The 18043-nt window shown below is 41.7% G+C and overlaps 1 protein-coding gene across 1 annotated transcript in view; it reads left to right on the forward strand.

The window, feature by feature from the left end:
* The first annotated feature begins 1388 nt into the window (after window positions 1–1388).
* The window catches only part of STARD13 (StAR related lipid transfer domain containing 13), a 140831-nt gene continuing 124176 nt past the window's right edge, over window positions 1389–18043 (forward strand). The window contains exon 1 of the mRNA XM_030457708.1: window positions 1389–1636. Within this exon, the coding sequence (XP_030313568.1) occupies window positions 1513–1636 (124 nt within the window). The 5' untranslated portion in view covers window positions 1389–1512. The remainder of the gene's footprint in view (window positions 1637–18043) is intronic.

The raw sequence follows: 18043 nt of genomic DNA on the forward strand, positions 1-18043 counted from the left end.
CATTGTCTCCACTGTATCTGATAAAATAGAGTTAGTTTAAGTTAGTTAGAGTTAGTTTAAGATGAACCTTTTAAGATGAGCCTTTTACAAAGAGAGACAATGGAAAATAAACTCATGTCAGAGGAAACAGAAGATTTTATTAAAACTGAGTGGTAATGTGGACTATCTCTGCTTGTTTGCTTTTAGCTTCTATGGGTATTGCTGAGGTTGCAGGTAGGGTTTTAATTTAAACAAGACAGGGCTATCGATAATGTTTAACATAACTGCTGCACCAGGGCATTCAGCTGTTTCAGTGTAAGGCACTCACTTTCAGGAACATCAGCCTCTTCATTGCATATCACAAATACTCTGCAAAAAGAGTAAGCAGTAAGTAATGGTTTGTGACTAAATATATTGAAGCCCCTGTTGTCCTTCTCAGCTTCTGGCGTCTCTGCCATCAGTTCTGCTGGGAACCATCTGCTCCACGGGTGACCAGGATAGGGAAGGTGCCACTGTTACAACATTATTTCCCAGACCACAGGGGAAGCAGAGATGCAAAATTGGTTTCCTAAATGTGATAAGGGCCTTGGTGTTGCTCATCTAGGAATGGAGGAACTGGGGTTCCATTTCATCTATAAATCCATGCAAAAAGTGGCTGCTAGGATTGAGTTCTGAAACCTTTTGGAAGTGCTTGTTAAAGAAGAGGAGATGATGCAGGGGGGTGGCAGGGATGAAGCAGGGGGAGGGCAGGTAAGAGGTAAACCGGTGGAACCCAAAAAGTGGGAAAGAAACAGGAGAGGCTGTGTTGCAGGGACTGTGGCTTGAGAGCAGAGGTAGAGAGTTGATAATCGGAGACCTCGGAGCAAACGCAAGGCAGTGGAAGGTGGCGAGGGGACAGCCAGAGGCCGGGGCTGGCAACGGGGAGGCTGGAGAGGACCGACCGGACAGTTCCCACATGCAGGAACAGGGTCACGGAATTTAGGCGGCCGAACCACGAGTCCTATGGTGTCCCCACCGGTCCTGGGTGCCCTACGCGGGGGTCCCGGCCAGGCCTGGGAGCGGCCATTTCCCCCCGCCGGCCTCTCACGGGAGCAGCAGGGGTGACCCCCGCGCCTCCCCGCCCGCGGCCCGCAGGCAGGGGCCGACGACCCCACTCGTCTGTGGGGCAGGAGCCGTGCCAGGCCCCGGGGCATCTTCCCCGCCCCGCGGGGGCTGAGGCGCGGGGGAGAGAAGGAGGGAGGAGTGCAGTGCGCCTCGGGACGGGGCGCTGAGGGCGGCTGGCGGCCACGCTGCTGCTGCTGCTGCTGCTACTGCTACTGCTGCTGCCCCGGGGGCCGGGGCGGGGGCGGGCGGTGTGGCGGGCGGCGCGCAGGTGAAGGAAGGGGCCGCCCGCCCGGAGCAGCGGTGACGCGGGCTGCGGCGCGGCGGGGCTGCCCCGCGGCCCCATGTGGCTGCCGCCGCCCGTCCCCGGTCAGAGGAGGCGCCGCCGGTGCTGAGCGGGGCTGCCCGGAGAGGCATGTGGAGCCGCCGAGGATGAGCAGCCAGCGCCGCCCGGCCAAGGCGCAGCTCCGGAGGTCGCTGAGCGAGCAGCTGCGGGACTCCACCGCCAAAGCCTGGGACTTGCTCTGGAGGAATGTCCGGGAGCGGCGGCTCGCAGGTCAGTCCCGCCGCGTCGCGGCTGCCGCTACCTGCCCGCGGCCGCCTGAGGGGAGACCCCGGGGGACGTCCCGGCCCCGGCGGCGCAGGGGACTCCCTGCTGCGGGGGACGCCTTGAGGGACGGAGCGCGGAGACCCCGGGGCTTCAGCCCGAGCGGGACGGGACGGGAGGTCCCTGGTTCCCGGGCAGCCCCTCAGCAGCGGCAGGGGTAGGGGTGGCAGAGGCGGGCAGGTCGGGCTCTCCAAGCTGCACCTGCCCGTGTCCTGGCGGTCACTAGCAGTAGGGCTCAGGGCTGAACACGCAGGTAGCAGCGTGTCGGAGGCACCTTCTGAGCATCTCAGAAATCAAGAGGGTTGAGTGTATCCTCGAGAAGCGGCTCACCTGCTCCTCCGAGCAGTTTCCGAAGTCAGTTGCAGGTCTAAGGTGCTTTCTCTCAGGGCTGGTGTGTGAGGAGGACTGCAAGTCCCAAAGAAAAATGTGTGGAGTTTGTTGGTTTGTTTTTTTTTTTCATTCCAGATGCTTTTATAGCTTTCGGTCACCTAACTGCTCTGAAAATTGTGCTTCTGCAGTCTTAATGTCCCCAGGTAGAGACCAGAAGGACACAGAGCAGAGCTGATGCTCCAGTAGCTCAGGACAAATTTAGAGCATTGCTGTGACAGCAACGGCATCACTTTATGCATGCAAAGATACCCCTAATTGGTATTTGTAAAATATTTTGTCAATTAAAAGATTTAGAGGATATATGGAAGTGCAAGCTAGAGTTATTATACTGGAAAACAATACATCAAGATTTATGAGCAGAATAATGTATAACGAAGGGTAATTTGTAAAGATGGATTTGTCTGTCACATCCTCCAGCACTGTTAGGAGTTTGGTGACCTTGCCTAGGGCACTGTGACATGCTGGTATTGTGTAATTCCGAGGTAAATAGTTTATGATACAGGTCTCTACACTGCAGCTACAACACATTAGCTCTAACATACATGCAATTTAAAGTTGCATGTTGATTTTTTTTAAAAAATTAATCTAAAGCAGGTAGCTTCAGTAATGAACTACTAAACCATTAAATTTTGTAGTCTTATGACTACCCAAAATATTTCTCTGTCTTTACATGTAATCTTCTTATTCCTATATTAATAGCAGATGCCAGTAGACATTCAGCAAGGATACTGTTGGCTATTTTTTTATTTTTTGGTCAAAGACAACTATTGCTTGATTGAGCAAAGGACCTGGGCAGGCTGCCATGAAGCTGTAGCCAACTTCTTAAAGCAGCTGAGTATTAAAATTGATGGAGTCAGACTTTTTATTTAAGGTGGATAGAATGCTAATGTCCTGGTTTATGCATTGCCATAATTTAAGTACTATTCATAATATACTGGTGAGACACTGATACACATGCCCTTTAATGAAATGAATTATCTGACAACATGACAAAATGTGTACACAAGTAACATCTGTTGATTCCAGATACGTTCTCTTCTTCAGATGCTTTTATGTCTCTGGGATTTTTGTCCTTTTTTTTAATGTTTATTTTTCCTTCTGGCTCCTGTAGCTGCAGTGCATATTCTTATGCCTCTTGTGCAAATATCATTAATGAGAAAGCAGGGGTTTAAACAAATCCAAATATCATTGTTTGCTGATGGCCAGGCCAGCATGTCCTCCATAGCAATGGATCCCATCCCAGAGACAGGTAGATAGTTGTACAAGTTCTTTTTTTTTCCCTCAAAGTTGACATTGTGGTTTAACTCTAACTGGCAGTCAGAGCAGCACAGTAACTGGTAACAAGTGTTTACCAGCAATGATTGAAACAAAACACAGTTTAAACCATTAGTGTGCTGTCAGATTCCAACGATCAAGCCAAATAAAAGAGTTGTACTTAAATCCTCATTGTGATGATGGCTTTGCAGACACTTAAATAGTTATTCTTTTGCTACTTTTTTCTGTTTGTTCAAGTTTCAGACAATAGTTGCCCAACATATACTTGTAAAAAAAGTTAACGCAATACAGCTAATTCATAAAAATTATATAATTATTGGAGTTGGGCAAGATGCTGGGAGGTCTCTCCAACTCAGAGCAGGATCAGCACTGGGAAGAGGGCAGCTTACACTGTGCTTTCCCCAGTGCTCCTTGGGAGAAGTTTCTGCCCCAATACTCATGTTCAGAGGGCAGCAGTGCACAGTTGGGCAGGGGGTGTGCAAGATGGAACAAGAAGCTGAACCTTGGCTCCACTGCTCTCAAAGAGACAGCGTGGCTGGGTTGTTGTGGAAAGTAAGCTATGCATAAAAAGACTGCTACAGTGTCCTGTCCTTGGCCTTCCCAGCAGAGGTGAGAAGCAGCAGCCTGGCTCCTGGAGTGCTCCTGGGAGAGGGCTGCTCTCTACTGTCTCTTATTCAGGATGGATCTGTGGTGCCCAGCAGCTCCTACTGACTCTTTATGATTCACTGAAAGGGATTTGTTTCTTAAACAATGAGTGTACCCTCTACAGTGCCATAAATGCCAGCCTCAGTTTTTCTGTGCTTTTTATAATTTTTGCAGAGGTATTTTGCACTGCTTGTGTTCCCACTGGGCTTAAATTTTAAGCTGGGATTCACAAACCAGTCAGGAAGTATACCAGAATTTTAACTCCCTTGTTGAAGTGGGAATCTGTTTGTCTGGAAAGTTTTATAAAATACTGTTGGTTTAATGTGAGCTGCTGTGCCATTATTGAAAGCCATTGCTTTCGGAATTCAGCTTCTCTATTGCACAGACTTTTTGAAAGTCATGACCCTAAGGTGATTCTGAGATCCCACTCAAATCATAATCACCTGTTACAGTAAAAGATAAGGTGTAGCTGTTACATCTGTTGTATGTAGGAGGAAAGTGCCATCCTCTACCTGTCATTCTTTCAGTTACTGAATGTTAAAAAAAAAAATGAAATCACAAAGAATATATTTAATCTTTGAAGCCTGGTACTTCCAAGTCAGGAAACACCAGAGGGAAGGATGCTTGTTGCTGCCTTGTGCAGACTTCTCAAAGTGTAGGATTGTCTTTTAGTGACATTATTATATGCCCCCATGTTTTCCTCCCTCATTCAGGGCACAAAGTAATGATCCCAGTTCCTCAATCTGTTAACCTGGTAATCTGTAGCCTGCCATACTGCAGCCTTCTCAAACCCTGGACAGAGCACAAAATGTCAAATTGCCTCAAGTGCTCATGAACAAGATGCTTAGGAGTACTGAGTATTCCATTCTCTGTACCATTAAAGTTTTAATTATATTTCTAGAAGCTGTAAGGTTCTGTTGCTGCCATTTTACCAATAGGAACCAGAGGCACAGTGAGATTGAACTCGAGAGTATCAATAACTCTTGAGTGATAGAACTTGAATTTTCTATTTTAAAATTTAAATTATGGCTCTTGGTGGCTCCTATTGCCCAATGCTTGAGCAAATCGGCCTCCAGGATCTGTCTGTACTGCACTCAGGGAATAAGTAACTCACCATTCTTGGCAGCCTGGCCAGATTTTGTTCAAGTGACTTGCTGAAAACCAGACAGAGAGGGAGAGATGGAACCACAGGGGCACCATTTACTTGGCATAGTCTCAGAAACAAGATTTTTTTGTGTGTGTGTGCTCTCTCCCACCCTTTCCTGCATGCCTCTCAGCATCTGTAACAGGAGTCCTTAGTTGGCTTAGTTGGGTACGTGACTCTGATAAACAACTAGATTACTGTCCATCATCAGATGGGATCCTAGGGAAGGGAATGCATGGATAAGGTTAAGACTTTGTCCAAGTGCCTAACGGGAGGAGGGTGGAGTTAGGATCAAACAGGTGACTTCAGCTCTGAGACTTCTGAAGTTTGAACACTTGACTTTGTGACCCTTACATTCTTTATTAGAGGAAAGGTTTGTCCTTAATTGCCTAGGTTTAGCTTTTAGCTGTGGTTTAGCAATCCATAGAGGATTCCTGCTCTGTAAGGCTGCCACTGCTGTGTCTGCATCCTCAGCCGTTGAGCCAAATCTCTCTTCACCTGAGCTCCAGATCCCACAAGACTTGGTATGTTTTGAGTTCTTGAAGAGATTATATCCCCATTCAATTTCCTCTGACTCTTCAGGTACAATTCCTGAGATGCTTTTGGGGAAGGAAGTCAGATGCTCCTGCCCTGTTTTGGGCTTGGCTATGCTCCAGGCAAATCAAATCTGGGGGAGTGTTTTCCACCAAAGTCTCCAGTGGTCTGCTCAGACTGGCATTTCAAAGTTTTATAACTTGGCCAAGTCTGGACAGATTATTCAGAGACAGGTGCTAGAGTGACTCTTGTGACTCTGAAGTCACAGGCTTTGCTGTGAGGTTAATGTTTTTTGTTTCAAAGGATGAAGCACTACTTTCTCAATCAAAGAGTCTGAAAATGTACAGTGAGACAACATACCATGGACTAATCATGTCTTAGAAATGGATGACCTTAAGCACCAAAAATTTTAAAAGGACCATGAGGCAGGCTCATGATTAAAAGATTTTAGTCTAAAGGAGCTAAAATCAGGATCTCTAAATGGAAATGTTTAGAAAACCTATTCTTAGGTATCCTTAACAGTTCAGGAGGACCTTATACACTGATCTGCAGCTACAAGTATTTCTTCAAATGTGTCTGAAATAATTTTATGCCAGAGATGAAACTGAACATTAGCTGAATGAAACTGAACAGAGAATAATTTGTTCAGCAGAAAGTAATTGCCACATTCACCATTTGGCAGAGACATCAAGGCAGTGATCCTTCTCCTCTCAAGTAACTTGTGGTTGGTTTGTGGGTTATTGTGATTTTATTGGGTGAAAATTATCAAGTCTAGGTTTGTAATTACAATCTGGAAACATGGTGCTACTTGGCACCAGCCAATCTGTTGACTCTGGGGAATATGGAAGAGGAAAGTGGTTCTTAAAAAACTAGTGGTCACAAAGAAATTTTAGCAGTTTTCTGTTGTGCAGCCATATTTCTGGAGCCTACTTAAAGAAGCATCACATCTATAGGTGCCTTATAGCTTTTAGTTTTCAGTTAAAATGAAACATTTTTAAGAAATAGCTTTTGCAAGTTTGTACCCTGTGAAGCAGAGCTCACTATTTCGTGTTTAATGTGTCCTGAGGTCAGTGTTAGGTGAGCCCAAAGGAAACGTGTGCCAGGCTCCCAGGTCCTCAGTGAACCCACAAGCAAAAACAGGAGTCCTGATACGGGGCCAACTTTAATGCTGCTGCATCTTGGCATTATTCTATTACTGAAATTTCTTCTTAATTAAGACCTTGGTGTACAGTGCAAATGTGGCATGTTAATCTAATTAAAGTCATTCAAAAAATGGGTGATTTTTTATAAAATAAGTCTGCCAGGTCAGTTTTCATTAGGGAGTGTGGGAGATGTGTATGTGCAAAATCTATAATTGTTGTGGCCTGTTCAGTGAATATAGTTTTATATTCTGCCTTAAAATCATGCACATATACTTTCTCAAAGCAAAAGTCTGTGCCCCCAGCAGTGAACTGGAGAGTACAAGGTGCTGATTCTTATTTAGGTTGATAAGATGTAGATGTGTAAATTCCCCCCTAACCCGACCCCATCAATGGGAAAAGACTGCTCTTTGTCAAGGAGAACATTTATGAAAGATGTTCTTTATTGGGGATGGAGTGCTTCAGGGAAAAAAGTGACTTATGAGTGTTTTGCTTGGTCAAGCATGCCAGGAAATTTTCTACTCTTGTAACAGCCAAAAGAGTAGTCATTGGTTGCATAAATTATATTAATCATGCTAAATACTCTATATTAATCTTAGGATGGTTTTTAGGTGAATTTCTTTAAAATGGATAGATGCTCTTCTTTGGATGCTTGCTATGTCAGTATTTTGTGATTTCCACCTCCTTCCCTAGCCTCTCCCCAAAGACCAGAGGCTGGAGTCTGAAGAGGGGGCGATGGTGGCAAAATACCATCATTGTTAGTGCTGCTGCTGCTGGGTTCTCATGACCCTCAGCAACAAGAAGTTAATTCCAGAAATACAATTACAAAAATACCAATATGCTTGACCTGCCAAGTATTTCTGTATCAGCATGAGACTGCAGAGGGGGGTGATGGAGGACTCCCCACTGTCTCAGAGTCCAGAGAAAGATGTAATTTTCTCATACCCACTCCCATGGCTCTGCTGCGGTTTGCCGTGTAAGGTTTGGAGTGACTGTGGAGGAACAGCAGAGGTGACAATAACATTCATCCTCTGGTTTTACATTTAGCACTTAAATTCTGTATTTGAAAAAGGCCTGCTTCCATAGAGAGAGCTGTATCAGATTATTTTCCTGAAAGAAATTAGGTTTTGATTAATTAACTTCCTAATATTATGAGACTGTTGAGAAAATGGAGAATGAGTGCTGGTAATAGGACTGGATACCATTTGAATCACTCCACTTCTATTCAATAGCTATTAGGAAAGATTCTTCACAGGTCTTCATTCTGAAGCTTGGCTGTCCACTGATTTGAATGGCACATAAATCTTTAGAAAACATTTTTTTAATGGACAATTATGTAGTTATGTTGTCAGCCCTTTTTATAGTACAGTTATTATTTATTATCATTATTGGTTTTGTTATTGCTACTGACATTGTGTGGTTCCTTGAGCATCCACAAGGTTCCTTCAGTTCTCAGTTGGCAAGTATTTATATTAATTTCTCTACAAAATAGATGACCCCAGTTCATTCCACCTGTATATGTTTCCTATATGACTGGAAGAAGGCTGATACCTTGTCAGGATGCTACACCATGCCTTTCGGGAGGTTTCCTGTAAGCATTGTAATTATTGCTGATGTTTGCAGACCATAATATTGGAAACAAATCATAATACTGCTTTTTCAGAAGCAGTATAAGCAATATATATAATACAATGTTGTTTAAGTTCCTGTATGTTTAGATAGATATGTTTGTTTTTATATTATTGTTTTCTATGATACATGTAGGATCTCATATAAACCAATATAAATACTTAGTTTATTTGTATGACATTAAACTGTAACTATGTTTTTCCATCCCAAGATTGCTCCTTATTACTGGCCATAGCATATTAAGTTATGTATCTTCTCCCTTATTTCCTGTAAAGTGTTTTGTATTTGTTCCTATGACTATAATCCTACTGACCACTTTTTTTTATCCCCATGCAAGTGACTTTATTTATTATAATAATAACAGCCATGCCAGAACATTTATATACAACATTTATATTCACAATAAACTTTTAGCTGCTAAATGAATACCATAATACTTCACATCCATACAGCCTTCTTGGTGGCTGGCCAAGAAATTCCTAAACATGGGAAATTTCTGGACTCAGTAGGGCCCTGGAGACTGAACTTCTGCTCTTTTGCTTTCCCAGCTATAGTAGTAGAATAGAGTAGTACTTGGTGTTTAGTTTCAGGAATCAGTGAAGTCTTAGTTCTGAATTTTGCGTTATCACTTCTTGTATGAATTAAAAAACCTCTTAAGAAGTGTCCCACATTGTACTGTTTTTAGGGATTCTGAGAACTTAGATGACTTAATTCGCTTTGTGAAATACTTGCCAGACAATGGCCTTATTTCACAGCAGTGGTTTGGCTTATATTTATTTGCCTTCTTGTATTTTGTGCTTCTTGCACTTTTTGTGAGACAGATGTTCTGTCTCGCTCTTCCTGATTTCTTTTGTTTTTCTGGCACAGCTTGGCCAATTCCCATGCTGCTATATATCATAATTCCTTTAAAAATCATCTCCTAGAGTAACAATTGATTGAGAAACCCACCTTTCACTTCAACTGAATTATATTTTGAGTTTGAAAAGAAAAGCTTGAAAATGTGAACTTTTGAGTCTGAACAGACAAAAAAACAGCAAGAAAAAATATATTTTGTAAAATGTCATAGTTTTAAGCCAGCTTCATGATTTTAAGGAAGTGATGCCTGTCTGGTGATTCTTGAAAATTTAAGTTTGGGAATATTCTTTTCAGTTAATATAGAAATTGTGACAGTTTCTTTTGATTATTACAGGCTTAAAAATATGACAGTGTAACGGGCTCTTTGACATTAGAGCATCCACAAGAGGACTGCACTTCTATAATTCCATTGCACGTCCTGTTTGCATTTCAGAAATAAAAATATTTTGACAGTCAGACCATCCTGATACAGCTTATACTGCAAATAAGAAAAGATTGAATGTCAGTGCAGCAAGAACTATGAGAAAAGAAGAGATTGGGGATATCTGCAATTAGTGGCACTTGGTTCTGAAAAAGCCCAAACTCCAAAAAATCAATGAAAGTAATTTAGGTAATGAACAATTTCATGTGAAATACACTGCCTCTTGTTCCAGTAGAGGGCAGTAATTTACATACAGTGATATCAAATAGTTTATTTACACAACACGCATCACTCAATACTGGACACAATAATTTTTTGCTAAGATACTTCAGTATTGAAGGCCTACCAAGTCCCTCAAGGATAGAGTACCAGCCTGAAGTTTTTGGGGGGTTTTTGTGCTTTTGCAGCAGGGCTTACAGTGAATTACATTGAGTTTATTCAAGTCATACTTCACTCACTAAACTAAATCACCTCCACATGCCCCGTGCTACATAGAGAGATGTGCAACACATCCCACCAGCTCATTCCAGAAAACCTCCAGAATAATGGACTGTGACACAGCTCTTACATAATTTGGGGCACTCTGAGCAAGAAAACATGCAAAAAAACATACGTTTAGATCCCAAAGTAATGACATGAGGTCCAAACCTATACAGTGCAGATAAAGCTTCTCCCATCTGCAGCGTGTTAGTGAGGGGCAATGTGTACAGACCAACTCGTCATCCCTTGGCAATGTCCTGAGGTTATTTCCAGCAATTATTACACTGTAAAAGTAGACCAAAATTCATAAGTTAAAAACCCTGAAATGCTTTCAGCAAGCATGCCAATCAAAGCAGGGAGCAGAATATATACTCTGCTATATCAAGTCAGCAGAGTGAACTGTATATTTCATTGAGATATTGATTTTCCTGCCTGTTGCTGTTGAGCAGTAGGTACTTACAGAAGTTTTTCTCTCCAGAGATCATTTTACAGATCCAGCAACATGCTGTAATACAGTGGAAGAGGGAGCACTGAAACTTACAATCATTACAGGTTTTTTCCTAATCTATTTCAAAACCACTAATATTTAAAATTCCTAAAGAGTTCCTAAAGAGTGAAGAATCTACTGCATTGATTTATTGCTTGGACTTCTCTGAGGTGCATTCTATACATGTGTAAGTTTATTTTGAATTCAGTGCATGGAGGAGTGAGGACCTGAGCAGCTGTCACAACTTTTAGGTTATTTTCAATGCACCTCTCATTACTCTGGTAAATGTACCTCTCTTTCCCACTCATCCTGATCTGAAGACATGCTGGTTCATAGCTTATCCAGAATAATGTTCTGGTAAATTATCTGAGACTGTGAGTCATTTATGTCTCAGCTGACTGATAATATGTGATTGGCATCTCGTGGATTTGCTCATTTTAAAAGGTCTCTTTAATGTAAGGACAGATTTTATTCAACTAAATCAGCTTTGCAGGGAGATTTCAGCCATTGGATTTCTAGTAAGATAAAACTTTTTATTTATGACACTGGAAAGACCACAGCTGGGAATGTACCCATTAACAGACTCAAACAGATGGATTCTGACAAGTCCATGAACTATTCACACTTTTTTCTAGCAAATATTTTGCAGGAATCCCAACTGGCAAATACTGCTTCAGAAACAAATATCAAACTCTCTGAAGGCACAAAAGACTGATGTGAGTTTAAGACATTGTGGGTAAAGTAGGTGTATGAAATTAACTTGAAAATTAGGAAGGAGTGCTTTTAATAGAGAATAACTATGGCTTATGCCAATAAACTGCAATATTATGCAATAACTGTTTTAAATACTAAACTCATGGAGGGCAGGATGTCTGTATAGATGCAGTGAAGTGAGGCTTCTTAGCAAGGGGGTTTGCAGCTTTTTTAAGGAAACAAAATGTTTTCCACTTGTGGAAGTCACTGGCTGAGTGAAGATAAATGCACATCTTTAGAAAAGCTGTCTAAAGTAGCAGAAATAGGAGAGAACCATACACTATGGGCAAACACTAGAGGCATTGATAGTTAGATAAAAGTGATGGGATGAAGGCAGCTGTGTAATAGTATAACCAGTGACTCAGGTCATGTACTTCCAAGTGAAACCAATGTGTGGCACACATTATTTATCTACAATTTTTAAACTTTAATATGTAGCTTTAAAATTTTACTGAACATCACTGTATTTCTGATGTCACATGAAGGTGAAAATTACAATTGATTCCTCTTTTCTGTATTATTTATTACTTCATCCACCTTTACCATATCTACTATTACTTTTCTCAATTGAGATTTTCAAAGCCACGTGACAGTACTGAGCCCATCTTTGAAGAGAGTAGGAAATTATACAGCCAAAAACCCCCCGAAACACAGCTTTCAAAATGTCATTGCCATTAATGTACATAACCAAACATATGTTCACTAAACCTCTACCTGAACTACTGTCACACAGTGAGGTGTTTGGGGTTTCACTCCATTTCTCTTCTGGGAAAAACTCTTACAGCTTCCTTATCAGTCAGAGATTTGGACCATTTTATTTCTGCCAGTTACATGACAGGAAATAAAGAGCTACTTCACCAAAACCAGCCCAAACTCTCTGGATTGTGATGTAAGGATGGCTCTTATCATCCTGATTTAGCTCACTGCATCACTTCTGAAAATAAAGAAGCATTGGTTCCTAAAGAGTCAGAAGCATATAGCTGTACACCCTCTTGGCCAATGAGTATTTTGGTAATTACAGTTGCTCTCTGTATATGTCCCTAACAGCTTCAAGTGCTTTTATTTCAGAACAAAGCTGATAATTTGATTATGGGCTTAGCTCCACAGAGCACTTAAATGCTTTGTAACTTTAAATGGTTAAGTGTTTGACTCATTTGGATTCATCGGTTTTGTTACATGTAGCCTCTAAACCAACAGCACATTAAAAAAAAAAAAAACAAACCAAAACAAAAAGCTATGAAATCAGTGTGTAGGATGCATGAGCTCATCAGAAACTGGAAGATACCAGAACATCCATAATTCTGACATATAATACAATAGGGGATGCTGTACCTAATCTGATTCAAATAGAGATCAAATACATTTTAGTATCTAGGTTAGGCAATCTTGTCTGTTAGTCAAATTGACCCTGAAACATGTTTTGACTTATGCAAAACCATAAATAAACAGAATTTCAAAATGGACTAAGAGGTTTCTTTTGAAGGCACCCTAAATAACAAGGACAGCAGAACAAGTGTTACCAAACCAGCACATACGTTTATCGTGGCACAGCAGCATTTTCAAGAAACTGGCAGATTCAGAGGGATTTTAAAACAGCTGGGATGAATTGTAGGTGGGAACACTAAACTTCACCGAGCTGTTTTTTAAATCTCTGGATTCTAGGTTACAGCAGAGGCTATGATGTAGAGTTCTTGTTCTTTCAGTCCTTCCTGTTGCTTTCTCTTAAGAAAGGATCATGACTTTTAGAGGGCTGGAACCATTATCTCTTCTTTTATTGGAAGGATCAATTGGTGTAATTTTTAGGGATCTTGATACTGGGAAGGACTTTATTGCTGTGACAGATTGGGCAACATATGGAAGGAAATAAGTCAGATTAAGTCAAGACATTTTATCAAAATTTTGAAAAATAAACAGGTCATTAATTGGATCCAGATTTAGCTACTGTGAAGGGTGCAAAGATGTTTCAAACCAGGTGCTTTCCCGTGTTTGTTTTTACAACCCTTTCTATTTATGTATGCTCTTAATGAGTTATTTCTTTAGTAGTGGGCATTGTGTTTCACTGGATGTCATCTCTCAGGTAGCAATGCCAGCAGATGCCTAAGTAGAACATACATGTCTGCACAATTTCAGGGGACAAAACAGTCAGCAATAACATGATAAGTAGGAAATAATCAGTAGGAAGCTGTGGAATGCAGTAGTTTTTGTGAAGTTAACACCTAATTCTTTCCTGGGTTCCTTAGCATAGAGCAGTTTCCAGTCTTCAGGAGACCCTGCTAGTGCTAAAGACAAAGACACCTTTCCCAAGGACAGCATCCTAAGACTTGGTTTGTTGGTGAAGGGGTGAATTCAGTCCATGTCAGGGTTTCCCTGACTATCTTGAGGTGCACAGCACAGCCACTGTTGTATCTGTCATCCCAAGTTTCAACTTGATCTCCAGATCAAGGCTAGATCCCAAAATGATAGTGTAGCAGCCAAGTCAGCTAAGCTGTACCAACATCCAGAAATAGTTGAGAAAAGAAAAATTCATTCCTTTTCCACTTAGGTTTCATTTAGTCCTCGAAGTACAGGCATTATGTTCTGCTCTATCCACAATCTTGACTCATGTTATAAATAACATAGAGGGTGAGAAGTGTATGCCCTAACTTGAAAGCAGTGTGTATAGTGGGGATGTCTTCTAAAAGGATTGAGCCAGTCACAGGAGATCCTTTAGTCAAGACAGAAATAGGTACCTCTGAAAGGAAGTCCTGTCATCCAGAAATAGGTGTGTGAGACAAGGGGGATGAATTGCTCTCCAGTGGTGCTTATTTCTCTCCGTAATCTCAGCCAAATGACAGCTCCAAAGACCTGCCTGCATCAGGAGAAAAAGCCACCTCTTCAGCTGCCACCTGAGAGCATTTGATCTGGAAATCAGTGAGCCACTAGCATTGCAGAAGTTTAATTTTAGAGATTGCTGCTTATAGCATCTCTGGCTAAGAGATAAGCAAAGCAGGAGATGGAACTGATAAGGTGCCTGTGATTTCAGGGGCACTTGAACATGCACTTGAAAGTTAAATGTTCCTACAGTAACCCCCCAGTGTACCCGAACATTGCATAAATGTATTTCTCCATTGCCAGATTATTCTCCAGATTGTGAATTGAATGTCTTCAGAGGACACACCAAATTTTTCAAAATAAAAGCTGTGTGATTTCATTTGTGAACCCTGACTGGTTTAGCTAAGCAACAGTGGCAGCAGCCATGCAGATTCTGTACAGCATGCTTTAAAGTGTGTTTTAAGGTTCACTTTTCAAACTACTGCTTGGCTATCCAATGTGTGAATAATGTGTTGTACTTGGTACAGTGTCCTTGGTCAAAGCAAAAGTCCTTCAGCCTCAGGTGTCCTGTTTTGCACAACAGCTACTAGTCAATACTTAGGAAGGACATGGCAAGTTTATGGTATGACCTCTTAGCTTCCAGGTTTCAGTAAATAATTCTTTGTTGATGTTGTTAACAAGGCTGCCAATTAGGAACAAAGGAAGAAGGAGGTTTATGATGTGAGTGTGAACTTCCTAGCAGAGCTGGTGCGACACAAAGTCTCTTTCCCCTTCCTAATCTTCTGGAGAGGTGTGATCCCCCACGTCACAATGGCTATTTTAAAAAGCTATTTTCAAATCATTCACAGGTGTCACAGGCAGAGTTGCCTCCCCGTCACATGAACTTTCACCAGACTGAGCAAAGTGGGAACAAAGTTTATCTTTAAAGCAATACGGATTTAGTAGTCGTTTGAAAGCAAAACTTTCAGAACTCCATTTGGTTTTAATTCATCATCCAACTTAGTAGGTTTGGTAACATATTAGGAAACCAGTGAGTGTAATATTTGTCATAAGTTCTTTAGGACATAAAAGGAGGAAAAATAAAGAATGAAATATATTAATCTCTGGTTCATTCTTTTGCAATCGGAGTACAGAGTACATACAGAAAACTTCAAAGCCAATTCTAATCTCAGCCACACAAGTGCAAATCTTGAACATTTGCAAGGAAATCAGCAAATTCTGGTTTGCAGTAAAAATATTCCAATGGAGAATAGTCTGGAAATTCTTTTTTTTTTCAGGACACGGTTTTGTCTTAATTCCATGTCCTTATAGCTGGGAATAGTGCTTATCTGTCAAAAAAGAGGGGAGAAAAAACAATCAGAAAACATAAACAGGAGCAACCTTTTTCAAAGGTCAAGTGCAATTTTTGTTCTGCAATTTTTAGTTGCCCAACTTGAGACACTTCAAAGAGATCTTAAGTTCAGACTGAGGAAACCAGCACTCCCAGAAAACCAGAGTTTTGCAAGTGTCACGGAAAATCAACCCAAGATGAGTAGTTCCTTTTGAAGGTTTTGGCCAAGGAATTTTTCCAGTAAAACTACATTCCATAAACATGGAGCAACACCTTAAGTAGACACCAACAAATGAGGAACTCTGTGGGGTTGATTTGAAAGACAGCAGTATATTCAGAAAGTGGGACAGGGAAGAAGCCTGGTGGAGGGACTTGCTAAGGTGCCAGGATAAGCAGAAGGTAGATGGCAATATTTTCATTATGCTAGAATCAAGAGCGTAAAAACAAAATTCACATCTGGTATGGACTTCATCAACCAGCTCTCTTGGTCTTCCTATTTTGGACAGAGGAGAAATCAACAGAGAAGTCTTGGTAAGTGGTTGCTAGAAGAGGGAGGAGGATGTGCAAGGGACTGTGTTAGGTGTACAGAGATGGAGAGGGGAGAGGTGGAGGAAGAGAATATTATCCAAGTCAGGACGGCTGATATGAGAGCAGTGGAGAAAAGGAGAGAGAGGGAGGGAATGTCTGCTGGAGTGTAATTCACCCCACCTGCATTGCTCCAGGCATTAAGGCTCTCTCTGGTCCCTCCTGCTCACTGGAAGCATTTTCCAAAGACAGACTGTGAGGCAGGAGTAGTAGAGTAGGCTGCCTGCACTTTCTCAGGAGAAGCAGTGTGGTAGCTGGCAAGGGAGCTATGGGAAGCCCTTCACTCTGCATGGTGCCTGCTGTTTGGCAGGCTTCCCCTGCACACAAAAAACACCTGCAGCTTGTTGGCCAAAATTACTTTACCCAATTGAATACATCAGCTCTACAGTGTCTACAGAATGCAGTGCAAACTGTGAGTGAAAAAAAGAAAAAAAAAAAAGTGCAAGAAAGAAATAGAGTCCAGAAATGAAAGCTTAAGTTGTGCAGAGAAGAAAATCCTTGTCAGGGACTTGTCCAGTTCATGAATATCTATTTATATTGTAACTGTTTCACTGATTTATTGAGGAAGGTCTGACAGGGGTTTTTGTTTTGGTTTGTTTTTTAAATAAAATTATAACTTTTTGATATTCCTATGTCTTCTGATATGTAAAAAAAATTATTTGGGATTAAAAGATCCGGGCATCATGCACTCCCTTTCAGACACACTGGGCAATTCATGTGCTGTATGGAGCAGTTTTTTTAGATTATGCTAAATTTAAACTTCAAGTGAGGGATAAGTGATACATGCATGTCCCCACATATCCCCTCGCTTCTTTGTTTGTGAGTTTGCATCCAGGAACAACTGTAGCTAACATTCTGCAGGCAGCTGTGTGTGCAAGTGTGTGAATGGCACTTGCAGTGACTTCAGTGGGTCAGCCACAAGGCTGGGCTAGTGACCAAATTCACTGCTCATCCATATTACTTTCTGTGCAGGACCTTTTCTCTGGTTCTGGGATGCCCAAGGTGGTAATCTGGGTGATGGAAGCCAAAGCCATATGCACCCTGTTCTTCAGGGCATGGGCAAGAAAATACTCAGATGCCATGGGAGCAGATCTCAGCTTTGTGCTGGGTTCTGTGCCCTCCCCCTTACAGCAACAACAGAAGACTGCCACAAGTCAGGCCAGGTGGTCCTGTACTGCACCAGGGATGCTGGGTGCCACAAGGCTTATTTGAGTTTTCTTTATCAGGTAGATGAGAGAGGTGGAAGCAAAAAGGGTCACTGCAGCTTCTGCAGAGGGCATCCCTCCAACACTTGCCACCCCTTGCAGCCCAAGCTCCCACCATGTATCATCCAACATCCCAGTTTTCATGTGTCTCCAGGAAGAGTAATCAGCAAAGGGATGACTGTCTTGGTGCTGATAACTCAGGAACTGTAGAAAAAAAAATATTTTGACTGTCAGCACACAAATGCTTTGTATGTATCTTGCTTAGTACTTCATTGGGTAGAAGGCTGCACTCTGGCCCTAGAGTCAAGAACAAGTTTATTGGTTATTGTGTATTACTCTGCAGAGCTGCATGTACAAACACTATATCCTTGTTATGTAGTATTTATAAGATCCAAAACATGCATTTAATAATATATTGGGAGATCTGTGGCATTTTGCAAGTTTAAGCAACAAGTGTCTCATCTGAAAAAACCCGCTACAGGTGTAGGAGCATTTTGAAAGGTATTGATTTTTTCTTTGGTTTATGCAGTTACAGTAGACTTTAGCTTGCCTCCAGGGGACTGATATTATTTGTAAGGAAAATGAAACTACCTACAAAATTAGACAATATTATATATATAAATATATATATATATTTTAATTACATATCATAAAGGTACTACAGTAGTTAAGC

Source organism: Calypte anna, chromosome 1 (assembly GCF_003957555.1).
Source record: "Calypte anna isolate BGI_N300 chromosome 1, bCalAnn1_v1.p, whole genome shotgun sequence".
In the NCBI taxonomy this organism is placed as follows: domain Eukaryota; kingdom Metazoa; phylum Chordata; class Aves; order Apodiformes; family Trochilidae; genus Calypte; species Calypte anna.